The sequence below is a fragment of the Lacerta agilis genome, chromosome 1 (assembly GCF_009819535.1).
Source record: "Lacerta agilis isolate rLacAgi1 chromosome 1, rLacAgi1.pri, whole genome shotgun sequence".
NCBI lineage: Eukaryota > Metazoa > Chordata > Lepidosauria > Squamata > Lacertidae > Lacerta > Lacerta agilis.
This window is the reverse complement of record NC_046312.1, coordinates 107,837,082-107,856,180: the sequence shown is the minus strand read 5'-3', so window position 1 is coordinate 107,856,180 and position 19,099 is coordinate 107,837,082. Positions and strand designations below refer to the sequence as shown.

The window sequence follows — 19,099 nt, the reverse complement described above, 5'->3', positions numbered from 1 at the left end:
CTGAAATGTGCTAAGAGACCCAATTGAAGTTTTAACCTTTTTAAAATGTTACCAGGTTGAAGAGCCCTGGTGTTCATTGAGGACGAGGCATAGGGCTGAAGCACCCACTGTGCACTTAGAAAATGTTTATGTGGGTTGTGAGGTTTAATCCTTGCAAGGTGTGAAGCTAATGTCAGAGCATCGGTTAAGAGCGGGAGCTGGTGAATCCTCAGTTCAAATTTCAACACTCACATGACCTTACTGAGAAAGCCTTAGGCAAGCCGTTGCTACGTCTTCCTTCTGCAAAACTTTATTTTTAAGATACATAGAGAAAGGTGATGGATAGAAGTGGGAGACCTGGGTGGAAGACTGGTCAGAGTGGGTTTTCCTCAGGGTGTGAGGCTGAGGAGGAGGGAAGCTTCTTCAGGTGAGAGCAGGGATGACTCACTTCTTTGTATGTGGATTGAACATTAAGGTATATTATTATTATTATTATTATTATTATTATTATTATTATTATTATTGGTGTTATCCTCAATGTTTGTTATTTCTCTGCTTCTTCTTTTCTTCTCTATCTTTTCTAGTTCTTTTCTCTTTCCTTTTTAAATTTTAATTGTTCTAGGTATTATTTCACTGTATTGTGAAAACTTTAATAAAATCTTTGGTGTCCGTGGGGTGGGTGGGAACCAAACAATAGTTGGGTAGTATTGACAGTTTTTTTTTAAATTACTGATATATCATAGTAAAGTGATTTTTTAATGTACAAAATACTATGTAAGTACAAGGATGTCCCTTTAAAAAAACACTATGGTCCATTGTTCTAACAAGTCCGGGGGCAGGGAGGAAATCAAAAGCTTTTCCTTGGCTTTTTATCAAAATAGCAAGGAGACATAAATTGACAAGGCTGGAAATTTTAATTTTGTACCTCTTTTGTAGTTAGGCTACTTGATGAAAGATTTTCATGAAGCTAATTCATTGTGGTCACTGATCCATCTAAAGACCAGTGTTCCACAGTAAGGACAGTTTTGTATACTTTAAGCTTACATCTTGGCACAGTGCTTAGGTCTCAACATAGTTACGTGACTTTAAAAAAAAAAATGCTCTTCATGTATTTGCATAGTTTTACTTTGGTAGACAGGCAGAGTTGTAAAGAGCTTTTGGCAAGCTGCTGAAACCCCAACCTCCAGAACAATGGAAATCTTGTTGCTAGCATTTCGACCCCATACTCCGGGCCTTCAGCAGGTGTTGATCAATTTTTTCATTTATCCATTGGTATTGGTATGGTTGCTTTTTTTAACTTTAAGGGAAAGCTTTTCTGCATGCTTTATTTCCCATCTCCAACCTGAAATGTAAAACTTGTTTTTGCGTGGAAGATTATGTAAACAGCACTCTTTCTCTGATCTCAGCAGAAGCCCCATACAGAAGATGTACATTTAAGATGGGTATTTGTTCAAATATCTATTGGTAAATCTTCTTTGACTTGCTTTTCTCGGCTCTCAACCCAAGGCTTTGTTAATTGACCTCTTCATTTCATCATCGCCATCAGCATACATCTTTTTCAGGAGATTCATCAACCCTTCACTCGGGTCCGAGGTGTCATAAGCAGCTGTCTCCTTCTCTTTAGTCTCTTTTTCAACTTGTGTTAGGCACTCACATTTTTCTCTCTTGCTTTTCCCTACATAATATCAATATCATATCTGTTTTGATCTTCCATGAGCTGCTTTCCACAGTGACCCTGAGAGGCATTGGGGCTCATTCAGCTGGGGGGCAGGAGGCTTCCTCCCACCTCCAGCTGAGGGGGATCAACAAACTCTGATGCTCCTCCAGCTCGCTCACAATGTAAGACTGGGCGATGGGGTATTTCTGCTTCTTACCACCTTAGGAGACATTGTGATATATCAGCATATCCCAGTATTTAGCTGCTGATATATCACAATGTTGAAAACCAGGTATCGCTCAGCCCTAGTTGCTGTATTCTTCCAGATTTTTTCGGCGCGCTGCCTCATGACGTCGGCTTTATTTAGCAATTACTCCAGAATAACACACTCAGAAAACTGCTTTTCCTTCTACCATGAAAAATCTGACATGTGAAAGATCCATAACGGATCCTCAATATTTTCATTTGTATGGCATGTGTACAAACAACATCCTGGTTTCTGTGCGGAAGGGTTTGATGAGCGTGGTTTAGGAGATACCTTTTTCGTGCTGCTTATCTCTGACTGGTGTGAGCTGTCAGTTTGCGAGATTAGTTCATAGGACATTGATGGCAGATACAGAGACAGTGGTACTGAGTCAAAGTATTGTCCATGACAGCAGTCATTTGCCATAGCTCAGGCAGACATGTACTTCCCCATTGGATCTCCTATATTCCCACGATACTAGATTTCCAGAATACTAGGCATTAAATCAGGCACCCCCAAACTTGGCCCTCCAGGTGTTTTGGGGACTACAATTCCCACCATCCCTGATCACTGGTCCTGTAGTCCCAAAACATCTGGAGGGCTGAGTTTGGGGATGCCTGCATTAAATAATAATAATAATAATAATAATAATAATAATAATAAAGAACTATCCAATACCTACTGGCCGAAATAAAACAAAGTCTGCCTAACATGTTTTTTCCCCTTTCCTTTTTCCATGTAACCCCCTACATTTTATTTCTTTTTCTATGTTCACAGACATTTGTGTGTGGTAATAACTGTATTAGTCCAGAACATGGGAGCCAACCCCTAGGGACTGAGGTCCCTTCACCCCCCCTAAAATATTTGAGGGAGCAGGGGCCCCCAAGTTGATGGACATTGCCATTCAGATAGGGTGTGTGTCGCGTCATGTGATTGATTATGTGGGGCTTACCTTGCCCCCCCCCCATTATTCAATTTGGCACCCCAGGCTCAGAATAATTCTGGGAACTTGTTTGCGCGGGTTATTGACACCTTAACAGCATTGGATAAGTGTTGGTGGCAACCTCTTAAATTATCTGTAATGACTTCATTGGTGAAGGCGATGTTTGCTGTGATCTGCTTGTCTACCACAACACTCCATATCGTTTAATCAACTCTTTGTGTTCCTCCCTCTTTCTTCCTCCCTCTTGAACTCTTGCTATTTAATATCAGGAGCGAGAACAGAGGGCTCGTCTTTAGTAAAAATTCAGAATGCCACTACTTTAAGGTGCTGTAATTTTATTCCAGGGACCAGTGAATTTGAACTGGCTGCATAAGGAGGGGGCAGAAGAAACACATGCTGATAAAGATTTCTCTGCACTCAGGAAAAGCGAGCTGCTGTTGTTCCTTTGATCAATGTCTCACAAAGAGCATCTTGATCGAGTGACTCTTTATTTTTCTGGAGGGTTGCATTTTTTTTTCTTCCTCCATGGTATGCTAGAAAAACTCTTCTGCTTTCCTGCTGTTTCAGTTGCGTTGTGGATATCTTTGGAAAAAACAAGGCCGTTCAGACGAAAAAGGCATGCATGTGGCTTTGAGGATGTGGTATATCCTTGAGCACAGAACTAAAAAAAAAAAAAACCTTCAAAATAAGAACAGTTCCCTTGTTCCCATAAACACCTGCCTAGCCAATATAGGAAATAGCCCTTGTCATCCAGAATTCTTTAGTCTGTTCAAGCAGCAGGACTGCTTTTGTTAATTGCTTCTTTATTTACACCCACACTTGCCATCTTAATCAGTTTCTCCCACAGCCCTCACATGACTGTTTAAAATTCTCTCTCTGATCTTGCAACTTCCAAAGTTACTTGAAGCAGAATATGAAATAACTGTGCAAGCAGCTCTCTGTTGAAACTTTGATGCATAGCTAAAAATAACACTCTTTAAATTCTCAATGGAGCGTGTGCAAAACTGACCCAGAATGCTGCTTTGGAAGCAATAGACCTCTTGTTCATGTCCATGGGTTTTGCATGCCTTAATACATAAGGACAAATATTATTTAAAGGTATGATTCACGAGGGGGAAATGCGTCTTATGACTTACTATGCAGTTTATAGAAGTGTTATTGTTACACCTACTGAGAGAACATTTAACTTCACAGCTTCATTTAAATAGGTGTTTCATATTTTATGTAGGAATCCAAGTGAAAATAGCATGGTTACCTCAGTATAAGCTAATCAAACACTAAAAGGGTTTCCTGTCTCTTCTATTCCTAGACTTTGGCGTTAGTGCATTTTTAGCCACAGGAGGAGACGTTACTCGGAACAAAGTAAGAAAGACATTTGTTGGTACTCCATGTTGGATGGCCCCTGAAGTCATGGAACAGGTACCTGTGTGATATACGATTCTCCTGGGCTTCCTCGAGTTCAGCATCTCAGCGCTAAACTAACCTGTCTGTCTTATGTTTTCATGCAATAGGTGAGAGGCTATGACTTCAAGGCTGATATTTGGAGCTTTGGAATAACAGCCATTGAATTAGCAACAGGAGCTGCACCTTACCACAAATATCCTCCGATGAAAGTAAATATAGTTCAGAAAATAAGAACGAAGTCTAATTTTGTATAAAAAGTAGCATTGCATAGACAGCACTGTTGTGATTCGCTCCCCCCTCCCTTCATTTTGTGCCCCGCTAAAAGTATGAAGCGATGTTGCAAAGGGGTTTCTGTGTGCTATCTTGGAACTTAGATGGTGAGACACCTGAGGGCGTTATCCTCCTCCTTCCATGTGACCAAAAAAGTGCTCAGCAGTCCAATGGTGTTCTCTTCTGTTTTGGTACAGATTGCCCAGTGGAAACCACGCAGCACCATTCCCAGGAGCGTTCTTGGGAGCAACACTACATTGTGATGGACTGTTGCTCCTGTGAAGCCTTCTTTCCCAGTTTAGGAGGGAATGCCACTGGGATGCTGAGGGCAGCCTAGCTTCCTGTTTTGAAACAGCAGTGAAACACTTTTTTTGTAATTAAAAAAAGAGAGAAACTCAAGCCAGGTCACCCAAATTTCTGAGAATATGCCAGTATGTCTCTCTCTCTCTCCCTCCCTCCCCCTCTCCCGCCTCCCACCTTTCATGGAGTAGCACAGGCATCCCCCAAACTCGCCCCCCAGCTGTTTTGGGACTACAGTTCCCATCATCCCTGACCACTGGTCCTGTTAGCTAGTGATGATGGGAGTTGTAATCCCAAAACAGCTAGAGGGCCGAGTTTGGGGATGCCTGGAGTAGCAAGTTGTCCCATGGAAGGAAAGCAGGATGTCATTCTGTGGTGAATTGTCAACACAGTTTTACGATACGATACAGTAAAATCCACAAAACCCAATTATTAAAACCAAATGAAAACAATAGGGTGGGTTAGGAACCGTGAGAAAAGTAGGCACCGGAGCTTTCTAGCTTGTTTTCTCTAAGGTGACTAACATAAGCTTCTTTCTGAAAAAGGATTGCCAAAATAACACGCAACAGTGGCCTGTGATGAATCCCTTGTGTGCTTAAAAGAAATCTTGTCAAGCTACCAAGTAAAATACCAGCCCTTCCTGGGCAAATCCGAAAATGTGAAGGTTGAGATATGCATTGCAAGATTGGACGGCGTTGCTAGTTATTGTTGTTTGGGGCTTGTATGAGTGCCAGGTGTACTGATGTGCCAACTTGATGTTTGCTTTGATTCAGGGGTCTGTTAAACGTGCGTAAGTGCGTACACATGCACACACGCACTATCGCTAAGATGGCCAAAAAGGTCTGAGCAAACAGATCCGAACATTGAAAATGTCTTATAGTCAGTGTCTGCATAGCAGCTTCCTCCTAGGCCAGGGGTCTGCAACCTTTAAGACAAAAAGAGCCACTTGGACCCGTTTCCGAAGGAAAACAAACAAACTGGGAGCCGCAACAAAACCATTGCGACATTTAAAACACTATTTACACCCCCCCTTTTCTGTACTTCTGTAAACCTTGGGAGCTTCCCATCACCACCCAAAAAACCCTACAAAACAACTTTGGAACAAGAGACATGTTGCTATGCCCTCCTCCTCTGCCTGCTGGAGAAACTGACAAGCCTGGCATCGAAAAGAAAACTTTCTCTTGGATTCGGGGCTTTTCCACAAGCCCCCACTTCCTGCTGATGATCCATGCACGCAGCGACAGGCCTCTTCACTGGCTTCGCCACCCCCTTCCCCAAATTCAGCAACTCACCCGGTTTTCACAGGCACAGGTAAAAATGGGGCCCCTCTCTACTCCCCCCCCCCTGCATTATCAATATCAAAGGCATTAAAAGGCAGGCCGCCACATACCGAGATACGCACGCACACACCACTTTAAATGGAAATTTCCCACGATTGCCAAAGTCTCCCATACGCACCGAAGAAGCTTTGGCACACACACACACACACCACCCCAAAGCAATCATAGACGAAAGGGGCAAACTTGAACTGATCCGCCACAGCGGCAGGGCAGAGCAGAAGCTGAGCCGGCCAGCTGGACACGCTGAGGAGGAGAGGGAGATGAAGGAAAAGAAAGAAGAAGGAGTGCACCACGCCGGGCACCAGGAAAAGGAGGTCTCGCTCTCACTCACCCCTCGGGGACATCCGGGAGCGAAGGAGGCGCTGCCAACCCCCCACCTACCCCCACTGTCGGTAAACGTGTGATTAAAAAACAACAACCCCTTTTTAACTTCCTCTAAAATTCACGTTGGAGAGAGGAGGGGGGAAAGTTGCAATATTCCAGGGCAGCCCTCTCAGGCAATGCTGGGAAGGGAAGCCGAAAAAAGACTCCATAAAAATAGGGATGGGGAGAGATCTTTGGATAAACTATGTTTTATTCTACGATTCAAGTCCCCAGAGATGCACCCCCTGAAAGAGAAGGGGAGAGCGTCAAGGTCCTGCGCATCTTTCCCAAAGGGGAGGTGGGGAAAGAGAAATCTCTAACTCCGCTTCCGATCAACGTGCGAGTGGCAGCGTGCGTGTTCGGGGAAGGGGGGCGCCAGGTGTGGCTAATTGAGAGAGACCCGGTCTCCGCTTGCCAGATCGAAAACGATCCAGCGAGGGAAAGATCCACAGAGGGGGCAGCGATGGGGCTTGAGGAGGGGGGCGGGAAGATAGGAGGAAGGAAACCACCCAGGACTCGAACCATCTGCAAGAAGTCACAACTCCAGCTGATCAACTTCACGCTCTTGCTTCCTGGCCCGGAGCGCCGACGGGGCCACTGTGCCGCTCCTCCTCCCGCGGCTCCACCCCCCGGGCAGGCGAGGCGTCTCGCAAAGATCTTACCTCGTCGAGTCGTCGCCTCGTTGAATCCACCAGCCCGCAGCAACTCCATGGCGGCAGCAGCAGCCAAGCACCTCCTGGACATGCGCCAAGGAGGGAAACTGCTGCTGCCTGCTGCTGCACCTGCGCTGGCAGAAACGAGGCACAGCAGCAGCCTCCGGCCAGCTGGAGGGCGGGCCGCCGCCGGCCAGCTGGAGAAGTGGCCGGCGCAGGCGGGCCACAAGCGCAGCGCGGCGGGCGCAGCTCAGGCGGGCCAGAGCCGCTGCAAGGGTGTCAGAGAGCCGCATGCGGCTCCAGAGCCGCGGGTTGCTGACCCCCGTCCTAGGCTGTTGACTTGCTGAAGTCCTTCTCCTCCCTTCTTCCTTCCCTATATCCTTCCCCCAAAGGATGTGCCAACATCGGTGATGCCAGTTGCACAGCCAGTGCTAATATTGTCCCCTCCCCCCTTTTCCATTTTTTACGCTTTCAGTCCATGGGACTGACTGAGAGTGACAAGCTTATATCCACTCGGCGCAGGCATCTTTAAGGTGTTTATGCTTGCATGCATCTGTAAATGCTCATATGTGAATCTTTGTGGCCTTCTAATCATCCAGTTTTAATCAGAAATAAAATTAGTATATATGAAGTAATTTTTTGAGGAATTTAAAATATTGAGTCATGTATGAATTATGTGTTAATTAAAATTATAATGCATAAGGTGTATATTAATCTTGCCGGTTGTAGGAATTGGGAATCTGTTCTAGGTTTCTGCTTGAAGTATTGTTGGTAATTTATACCGGGGGTGATGGACCTAAAAAAGGCCTAAAAAAGAAAATGGAGGACAGATACAACTTACGTTCCTTCATTATTTCATGCAATACAGAAATAATAAGGCAGGAGTCTATGAGGCAAAGACCCCCAGAAATACCCAAACATATGTTAGGGTCATCAGTGAATTTTATTTAGGAACATAAAAGGGGCTATGAACTTACAGAAAGTGAATGCCCTATTTATATAATGACATAGGAATAGTTGCCATAATATGAGTGTGTATATTTTGCAGTGGATATTTAGATGTCCTGGGCACTGGTCTTAAAAGAATGGCAACCCATAGGACAAGTTTGAACAAGCTGACTTTCCTTGGCCGTGTCTGTCACAGGGCTGGAAAAACACTGCAAATTCCTAGGATCCAGTTTCACATATTCAGAAACTAACCCTTTACAGAGCTGAATATAGCAGAGTAAATTCCTAACCAAACAGGCTTAAACTTTTCGGTGCCTAAGAAACCAGATACCTGGTATGTTTTTGGTCCTGGTGTTGCAACTTCCGTGACTCTTGGCTCAGTGCTATGCTATTAAAGTGGATGACCTCTGGCCCCTCAGTTTGATAGTAACAATAGCAGACAGACGTATTGAAGATAGCAGTCCCCGGTTTCGTTTTGATTTCAAAAAGTGTACTGTATGCCTGTTAGCAAGGGTGTTGTGCAAAGTCCTTAAAGGCTCCAGTGCGTAGGCTCATGACACAACTTGCATGAGTGTACAGAGTGCATCCGAGCAAATTAGGAAGGTACAGATGGCTGGGATCTCACTTAGCACTACAGTGTGTCCTGCTGCCGTGTAAGTGGTTTTTTGAAAGGTCAAATGGCAGGATATTGGTTCTGGCAAAAAAGATTCAGTACTTGGGCCCCCAGAACCACCCCCTATAGTGGGGTAGCATAGCTGAAAATAATGCCAATATATTTCACACCTAGCAACCAATGCACCTCTTGGGTTTCAGATAGTACATGGGTAAAAAGGTAAAGGGACCCCTGACCATTAGGTCCAGTTGTGTCCGACTCTGGGGTTGCGGCGCTCATCTCGCGTTACTGGCCGAGGGAGCCTGCGTACAGCTTCTGGGTCATGTGGCCAGCATGACAAAGCCACTTCTGGTGAACCAGAGCAGCGCACGGAAACGTCGTTTACCTTCCCGCCAGAGTGGTACCTATTTATCTACTTGCACTTTGACGTGCTTTCGAACTGCTAGGTGGGCAGAAGCTACGACCGAGCAACAGGAGCTCACCCCGTCACGGGGATTCGAACTGCCAACCTTCTGATCAGCAAGCCCTAGGCTCTGTGGTTTAACCCACAGCGCCACCTGCGTCCCCAGTACATGGGTAGACAAGTCTAAAAAGCCTGGTGCACAAATTTCCATGGCCGTATAGCGGCTGCGGTGGCTCGTTTTCCAGAAGTAATGTATTTAGTGTTACTCCGGAAGTGTATACTTGATTCTGTCCAGACGAGGTCTCCTAGGAGAGTTAATGCTAAATACAAGACTCTCATCATGATTTGATTCGCCTTTTGTATATGTTTCTAACTTCTGTCATGACATAGTTTTTGTTTTAACTTGTTTGTCTCATACCGTTCCTCTTGTTGCCTTTGGTTTTAAAATAGGTATTAATGTTGACATTGCAAAATGACCCTCCCACGTTGGAAACGGGTGTGGAAGATAAAGAAATGACAAAAAAGTATGGCAAGTCCTTTAGAAAATTAATTTCGCTGTGTCTTCAGAAAGACCCTTCTAAAAGGTATGTTTCTTTAAAAGAAAAGGGTAAGGGAGGTAGGAAGGCTAGAGTTTGCTGAAAGTTACGCAAAGCTTCTCTGGAGTAAGGGAGGGAATAACTTTTAAACTGCCTTGTTTAACAGGGTTTCTTTTGTTTAAAGGTCCATCTGAAATATATTGGGCATCATGTTGGGTTATAAAGATGCCATTTTCAGCACACTTGAGAATTTAATTCTGAGAACTCCAGTCTGTAGGAACATTGGCTATGAAGACTTACATGCATTATTCTTGCGTTGGGAAGCCATGTTTCCTGATCATCCTTTTCTAGAGATGGGCATCTTTCTGAATCTTGCTTTGGGCAAACTCAGTAATTATTTGAGATGTTATTCCGGAAAAAAGAAGAAGGGGGTGGTGGTGGTTTGAGGTTGAGAGAGAGAGAGATCAGATCCCAGATTTTTTATTTTTTTTAATAACCCAGGGCTTCAGATAACCACCCACCTGTTTCAGTCACCTTACCCAGTCCGCAAAAGCAAGCCAGCACCTCAAAAACATATTTCTCTTCTCTTTTAAGTGGCAGTGATAGAAGCAAAGATGCTTGGTTTGATGGGACAAATACCCCCCCTTACCCCTATCCCCCACAGTTCCCTGACCTGCTGGACAATAGCACCCATTCAGGGCTGGGTACCGTATAGTTCTCACAAAGGTTGCTGTGATTGTTTGGCAGTCTAGTTGGGGGAAGGTGAGAAATGTAGCTATAATGTGTTTGCATTTCTTAAGATCAAGGTATAAAAGAAATGTCAGTAGTTTATTGCCAGTGATCTTACTTGGGTTAATTGCAAATAAGAACGGTGAAACAAGCCACACACCCATTCTGTTTGTTTGTTTGTTCCAGTTCAAATGGAGCAGTTGTGATCATAACTGAGAAATTTGGAGTTGCGAATGTCTGCTATAAGTTAGCCATTTGAATTCTTCAAGAGTCCCTGATTTTCTTCTCTTCTGCATCCTGTCTTCAAATTCTTTAGCCTTCCACTGCCTCTCTTATTAATTTCTTATTAATTCTCAATCCCCAGGGCATGTGCTTTGAAAGCAAAGGTTTGCCACTTGGCAGCAGATAGAAATGTGTTTAGTTATTCAGTCTGGAATGCTCCAGACAACTCATTTCTACTAAGCTGCTAACTGTGCACAAATGGCCTACTGTTTCATTGTTGGAATAAAATAAAGCAGATGAGCAGTTATCTCCTGGGAAAAGGCATCAGGACTATCCATCTTTGAAATATATTATAATAATAATAATAATAATAATAATAATAATAATAATAATACAAGTTTGATATTTTTGTTTTGCACAAGTTGTGGTTTTTCTTTAAAGTTCACAGTAGCTTGATAGATATATCTAGCATCTGGCATCCCACAATATGCCAACCCTCGCTGCAAAAAGTTCCTGTTTTCATTTCGATTAACGGCACCATCAAAGTCCTATAGCCCTCGCCCTGGCTGCAGATTGAGCACTGATCTAGAACTTCCTTCCACATCTGATTGCAAATGATTGCAAAGAGTGTTTGCTGCAGCTGTGGAATATTGCTGTGGATACAGAGCAAATGTGAAACCGGACTGGTACCAGCCCTGTTTCAAACTATATGTGCTTATGGGAAGTGAATACACACACAAAAGAAGAGGTATATCAAGAGAGACATATGTATCAGTTCAATGAAAGGAACTGGCTAAATGTAAGGTTTCTCGGGCGATTTGATATCTTAATTTATTTTTACTTCAGATTTTTGCAAAAGTGAAGTACAGCTGCTTTTTGAACCCACATTTTTTTGGTTTTCTCAGTGTTTGCAGAACAGTTGTTCCTATTCAAAGCTGCTCCCACCCTCTTTCCCCCCACTTTCCAGAGGATCACTGCATTAGGTGCTGCTCTGTAGATCAGAGGAGGCAGAGGGTGCAGTGATGGTTAGGTCTTTCCAGATGTTGCCAGTGGTGTCATCGTTTTCCCAAGAGCAGCCAAGAGAGCTTTCACTATTTCTGGCTGTAGTTGCTGAGCCAACAAAGTGGCTTTTATCTACTTGGGTTGCTATGTGAGAGGCATCTCAAATTTCCAGTCGGTTATTTCTAGATTACAATTAACAGTTTTTAAAGTATTCAAGGTGAGATGAGCCAAATGAGATTTATTAGTGCCTCGGCCACCACCTCGAATGCTACTGTTTATTCAGGCATGTTTAGAAGGCCTTATCTTTTTACATACCTCCAATACGTATAATTTCTTTGGGGTTTTTGTTTTGCTGCCTATGTTGATCTATTGAAGATACAATGTTTGCATTTCCCCAGTAACTGTTTGCCTTTTAAAATAAAAATAAAGAATATATATTGTCAGCCAACTTCAGTTTGGCAAAATAAGGACTGTTTATACTCCCCCCCTTCCCTACCTAAAACAGTAAGTTGGGTTAAAATTCAAGGCAATATTTGGGTACCAAAGGACGGATAAAAATGTAGATTGCAACTGTAATAGTCTTTTTAAAAAAGTCATACTTTTTGAAAACTTATGTACCTCTCTCTGTGCGTGCGTGTCCAGAATGGTACTCGCAATACCCTTCTGAATACCTATCTCAAAAAATATGTTTAATCACTGGAAGTTTAATGTTGGAATTTTGAATGGCAGCTGTCACTGCTGAATACATTAAATCCTGTGTACTGAGCAGTGTATTGAACTGTATATATTAGGAAAGTGTTTTGTGTTTATGCTCTAACCTAACTTTTAATCTCTTTCAGGCCTACAGCAGCAGAACTTTTAAAATGCAAATTCTTCCAGAAAGCAAAGGTAAAAATAATTAGTGCTACAAGTAAACTGACCCTGTCTTAATATCAGTTGATTATTTGTTTGTTTGTTTTACTTTCTTGGGGCTGTCCGGCCTTAATTATAAGCATGTTTTGCTTTGCAGACTAGAGAATACTTGATTGAAAAACTGCTTACAAAGACGCCTGACATAGGACAAAGAGCCAAAAAGGTAAGGATTCTCACAACTTTAATTCCCTAAAGTGTAAGCCTCTTTGTTGGGGTGTGGGGATAATTGCTTTGGACTGCCAGGGGGTCCCAAGTTGGCCTGCAAAGCAATTTCTCCTCAAACCATGCCCACCTGTCCATTCAGGGTTCAATCCTGCTGGGATCTTCTTCACTTTTGAGTTAATGCGTATCAGCTCTCCAAGGCACAGTGGCTGTCCACTGTAATTATTTAATGCTGGATATTCAACTGCGGTTGGCAAAGCAGAGTCTATAGCTGAGTAGCCTTTGTTGCGTTACTTGACCAAATACATGTTAATATGATTAAAGCCTGGAGCTGATACTGTACTACTCTATTCTTAGATATTGAAAGCCAATTTCCTCTCACACAGAGATGTAATTTTTTCCCATCACAAATGCATAAGATTTATCTACAATCTATATAGAGAAGCAATATTTCAGGGTGACTTTGCTTCTGTATTTTAGTACTGAAATATACAGCAGAGGGCAGCAGTGCACTTGCAAGTGTTTAATATTGGTTCAGATGAAAAGGGGGGGGGAAACAATGGTGTTTTCCATTTTTTAAAATGTAGTAATTTGAAGTACCAGTATAATTCCATTCATGTTAGAATATTTCTACCCTTTACTTTTTATTTTTTGCCCTTTGCCGACGATTGTACCAGCAACAATATAGGCTATTTAGAATTTATATAGGAGATTTATAATACGCTCAATATGTTTAATGAGCGCTCCACAGTACTGCAGCAAAGCTGCCGTTGTATGGGTATGAAAAATAAAGGTTGGGGAGTCATTGCTGTTTATTGTTAAGAACCATGCTGATAAAACCAGTCCTTGACTTCCGAGAAAAGGGCTGCTGTGAGGGAGAAAGAGGTTCTGTTTGGAAATAGTGCATGAGTATTTCCAGGTGCAATGTGTCAAATGCCTGAGTACAGTTTTATGACAGATTTTGCATTTTGGCCTTGATACATGTTTTTTTTGGGGGGGGCATCCTGTGGCCCACCAGATATTGCTGGACTCCAAAGTCCCATCATCATAGACTGTTGGCCATGCTGGTTGGAACTGATGTGAGTTGGAGTCCCTGCTGGCTAAGGCAGATGGGAGCTGGGAGTCCAGCACAGGGCCATTAGGGTGTGTTTCACCATTCCTTTCCCAGTTCATATTTACTGTATAGTCTTATGGGTAGAACTATGTACTACTTAATCGCAGTAGAAAAATAATTTTGAGATGCAGAATAGAATGCTCTTCATTGCGCACAGTTACTTTGTTTTTCAAAAATTTAATCTGTATGGGGTAGCTCTGGGTTTATACACCTAGATTAGGTGTTAATATTCTGAAATCAGAAATGGTGATTTTATCACCATTGATATAAAACTGAAAGCAAACGAAGAGCAGGAATGGTAGCACATTTGTATGGATTTATCTCCCCTGTTCCCTTGGTCTTGCATACTTGCTTTAAATGCATGTGCGTACAATCCTAAATCTGCCATAGTGCTCTTTTGTTGCTGGAGAAAATTTACTGGGACATGATTATGTTCGCCACTAGAGGGGGCAGCCAGAACAGAACATTTCAGAGCCTGGTTTGAACACCATATATGTAATCTTACTTTCTTTCCCCCATTCTTCGGAACTCGATGGGAAAACTCGATTCCCTGCATGTTTTCCCTTTCAGGTTCGGCTGTTCCACCCACCAGACTCTCGGGCTGATTTTATCATGCATTCACAGCAACCTCCGTGAGGCATAAAGTTAGCAAGCGAATAAAGTGGATAAATGGTTAAGGGGCATTTTTATTTTATCTTAATGGGATGAAGGAGCGAGGTTCACCTGCAGAATCCCTGCTGAATGATGCATGCCTTCTTATCTGCGTAGCTTGATAATGTCACAGCAATGTACTTGAAGACCTAATTATAAAAAAAGTGGAGAAAGAAGACTTCTGGTTACAAATCTATATTCAGGTATTCACTTAGGCTCCCAAAATACTTGTAGCAGTGCTATACAAAGCACCAGGCTTCCAGATTATGGCTTAATGTAGAACAGGAGGAGGAAAACCCTGCTGTTAGCCATTTCTTTTAGATTCCTTATCTTAAAAGATTAACATTGTGAATGAAAGTTGCATGTAAGCCTTGCGGCATCTGACATGTGAATATTTAAGGTGGAGAAGTAGAATACAGTGGTACCTTGGTTTTCGAATGGATTGACTGCCGAACAAATCGGCTCCTGAATGCCACAAACCTGGAAGTGAGTGTTCCGGTTTGTGAACGTTTTTCAGAAGCCAAATGTCTGACACAGCTTCCGAATGAGTGCAGGAAGCTCCTGCAGCCAATCAGAAGCCACACTTTGGTTTTCGAACTGTTTCGGGAGTTCAGCGGACTCCCAGAATCGATTAAATTCGAGAACCAAGGTACCACTGTATTTATTGCTCATTTTTTTCAGTTAAACCTTTTTGGGTATGAACATGCTTGTTCAATAACCAACCAACACCCCCCACCCCCACCCCTTTGTAACTTTGCTAGGCTGCTGTTGTGAATATTGAAAGTTTGTCGGTCAGCTGGTAAAACCTGGTTTTTGCTGATAGTTGGGAAATGTCTGGGAAGAGAGTGGTAAAATGGATGGCTTCCCTGTCAGGCAGGCCTGGAAAGATGTGTGCATAACATCGGGTTGCAAACAAATTCACTTTCCGGGTGACACAACCCTGGAATGTTTATTTGTTTATTTAAATTTATCTCTCCCCACCCCCTTCCCAAAGGAGCTGGGGCGGTTGGGAAAATCACCAAAATGACAAAACGGTACAATTAATAGCAATATAATAAAATAATGTTCAAAAACATTAAAACATACGCATTGAGAAACATACTGTATTTACACAACACAGGCTTGGCAGAGATTGATTCAATAACTGTTGAACTGGTGTTACCTTGAGCCAACAGTCCTTGTTTCGAGCGTTTTCATGACAACCACATTTAGAATTGTAGAACTGGAAGTTTGGAAGGGTCCCTGAGGGTCATCTAGTCTAACCCCTCTTGGTTTTGTGCCGATTATTGTGTGCCTGCAGCGAATTGCGAGATTTGTTAATCATAGATACTTTTCAGCTGGCTTGGGCCTGATGCTACAGATGGGATTCTTCAGTGCAGGGGTGAGATATGCCACTTGCCCCCTTACCCCACCTGGCAAATTCCACCAAATGACGCTGCATACCCACCATACATTTCAAGTACATGGCTCCCCCCCAAAATAATCCTGTAGTTTGGTAAGGATTCCCCTGGGTCCTGTAGCTCTGTGAGTTGCAAGCTACAGTTTCCAGGATTCTTTGCGGGGGAACCATGAGCTTTAAATACATGGTTTGTACATAGCCTGAGTGAAAGGATATTAGTCTCTTCTTATTAAGAGAAGGTGTCCTACCAGAAGATTTAAAGGAGATTGAGGTGGTGAGGCTTTTGCTGAAAACGCCTTCACTAGATCCTATCTTTGGCATGTAACTGTAAGTAATCAGCTTAGTCTGACTCACCATATCTACCCATTTGGACCAATATAATCTGCACAGACTGCTTGCGGTTCTCTAGGGTTCTCCAGGGTCTCAAGCTGAGGTAGTCACTATCACCTGAAGCCCTTTAACTGGGGCTGCCAGAGACATTGGGACATGGTTGGTGCTGTGGGTTAAACCACAGAGCTTAGAGCTTGCCGATCGTAAGGTCGGCAGTTCGAATCCCCGCGACGGGGTGAGCTCCCGTTGTTCGGTCCCAGCTCCTGCCCACCTAGCAGTTCGAAAGCACGTCAAAGTGCAAGTAGATAAATAGGTACTGCTCTGGCGGGAAGGTAAATGGCGTTTCCGTGCACTGCTCTGGTTTTGCCAGAAGCGGCTTAGTCATGCTGGCCACATGACCCAGAAAAACTGTCTGCGGGCGGATAAACACAGGCTTCCTCAGCCTGTAAAGCGAGATGAGCGCCGCAACCCCAGAGTCATTGGACTTAACTGTCCAATTAAGTCGCGACTGGACTTAACTGTCAAGGGTCCTTTACCTTTACCTTTACCAGAGACATTGAACCTGCCACCTCCTGCAGAAAAGTCTACATTGTACCCCTGAGTTTCTGGTTGCTCCCCAGCTTGGGGGGGGGGGGGATAATTATACACCATTAGGGTTTTATGAGGCACATTTTTTCTATTGCTTTTGTTCAATTTTTCTACCCATTTGGTTGTCATGTTTTAGCAAACGTGAAGGTCAATTTTGAAGGATATAAATATATTGATTATCATCTGAGTATTAAATTAGTTATTTCAAAGACAGTGTGGTTCAGTGTATAGTATAGTGGGCCTAGGCTTTGACTGCAGGAGATCAGTGTTCAAATTCTGCCTCCCCTCAAACTTGCTTGTGTGGGCAAGTCACACACTTTTAATTCTCTGTCTGTAAAATGGGGCCATAAAGATATAATTGGCTAGCATAAACAAGGCAAGAGAGGAAATGACTTTTTTTGTTTTCTTAAACATTTTAGCTTCTTCACTTGCCAACCGGAAATAAGACCAATGTTTAAAATCTCAAATTTATTCCCCAAATCAGGATTGCCAAGGATAGTAAAATGGCAATTCACATTAATCTCTTTTTTATTACTTTCCCTTGCCGTTACCTTTTTACGGCTATTAACAAGCAGTGTGATGTCATCAGCAAAAGTTGAAAGAAATGCTTTTAAAGCGCTACTCCTTTATCTCTATAAATTCTCCTAATTGCCTTAATTAAATGAGATGATATTCATTTTTTATAAACATCTTTTATGGTAATTAAACGTATTTAATTATAACTGAACAAATGAATATTTGATGAGTTGCTTGTAGTGCGACAATGGTTCCAATTTGTGTATACTTTAAATTGAGTTGCAGTGGCTTAAAACTGAATGAACCATGTTTCATAATCCAAAACTGCTTTTAAATCATGGAGTATTGTCAAATAATCACATTTTTCAAACCTTAGCAACTAAAAATGAAATTTCTAAACTAGCGGTATTGAGCTGCTGTTTCAGAGTTGACAATATACATCCTTTTAATGGGGATCTAAAAATCCTAGTTGTCCAGATTTTTTGTTTTTAATGGGAAAGGAAATTTTGGCTCCTATCAGTTTTTGATTCTGGTCCAAAGACATTTAGAACTTCTTCTTTTTTTGTATTCATAGCTACTAAATTTGGGGAAAGCAATGTGTAGAACCATTGTTTACATCTTTCTGGATTATTACTTAAGAGTGAGATGGATGCCGGTACAGTATTCATATCTTAGCCTGAATTTAGCATCTCCACAATCCGTTACTGAACTGAGGCATCATATACACACCAAATTCAGAGGGTGACTCTCTCCCCACCACCAACACCTTCCTACGAGGAATGTGAGGAAGGACAAAAGTATTGTATACAGTTACTGCAATGGAAGTGAAGAAAGACTTGTCAAAGATGACAATTCTCCAACTTGCTTGTGAATTGCATCCAAGGCTGAAAAGAGCCCATACAGTTAGACCGAGAGCTTGTGAAACAAACGTGTCTTGTTCATTCCTGGCGGTTTGCAACGCCTGCTGTCATTTGAGACAGTCCGTGACGGGATACCTAATCCTAAAGGTGACCTTCGGGATCTTAGATGCACTTTCAGGTGACACAAGCTGCAGTTGTTCTGGCTGCTCCGAATTAATGTCTCCTCTTTTCACGTTAGCACAGGACTAAGCTACAATGAGTTCTTAGAAATGACCTTTGTTAGAAGATTTCTGGCACCTTCTCACACAAATTGCATGTGGGAAGAGAGAAAAAAGCACAAACACATCGAGCCTCAGTAGAAGCTTGTGTTTGTTGTGCGGGTGGCTTGCTTTTTTTGCCATTTCTGTCATTGTGGTGCTGCTGCTGGTGGTGTGTGTGTGTGTGTGTGCTTACCCTCTAATTTGTCCTGCATTCTCATGTTCCAGCTGACGTTCGTATTGTCTCTTTCCACAGCTGTGGCAGTGTTGGCAGCAGCTTGCGAATTTCCCCCTCCTTCCCTGCGTGAACAGCTTTCTGTTGCACATTACCATGTGCTGAAGTGCTGTTGTGTTACCTACATTTTAAATGTCAGCCGCTCAGCATTCATTCTTTTTTATCACCTGCATGTTTGTCTGATTCATGTGCGCCATGCCCTCTATATGTGTTAATTTGTCTTTCTGAGAGTGAAGGTTCTTTTTTGTTTTCTTTATGAAAGTTACAAATAAGTTTGCCTTTCCTGCTGAAAGGAAAGCTTTTGTTGCTGGGAGATAATAGGACCCGAATTAGAAGCTCTTTTTTATTATTATTATTTTCCTCCTCCATCTGCCAAAGCAGTGCTAATTGTGGCACATGGTATGATGCAACTTGTGCTATTTCCAGTCCCCAAATTTCCTAAAATTGTGATACTGGCACCCAGTTGTAC

General features: G+C 42.8%; 1 protein-coding gene across 1 annotated transcript in view; it reads left to right on the top strand.

Moving 5' to 3' along the window:
• The window catches only part of STK39 (serine/threonine kinase 39), a 104,480-nt gene that overhangs the window by 43,501 nt on the left and 41,880 nt on the right, over window positions 1-19,099 (top strand). The window contains 5 exon segments of the mRNA XM_033166499.1: window positions 4,133-4,242; window positions 4,335-4,436; window positions 9,568-9,701; window positions 12,446-12,494; window positions 12,616-12,681. Coding sequence (XP_033022390.1) covers window positions 4,133-4,242; window positions 4,335-4,436; window positions 9,568-9,701; window positions 12,446-12,494; window positions 12,616-12,681 — 461 coding nt within the window.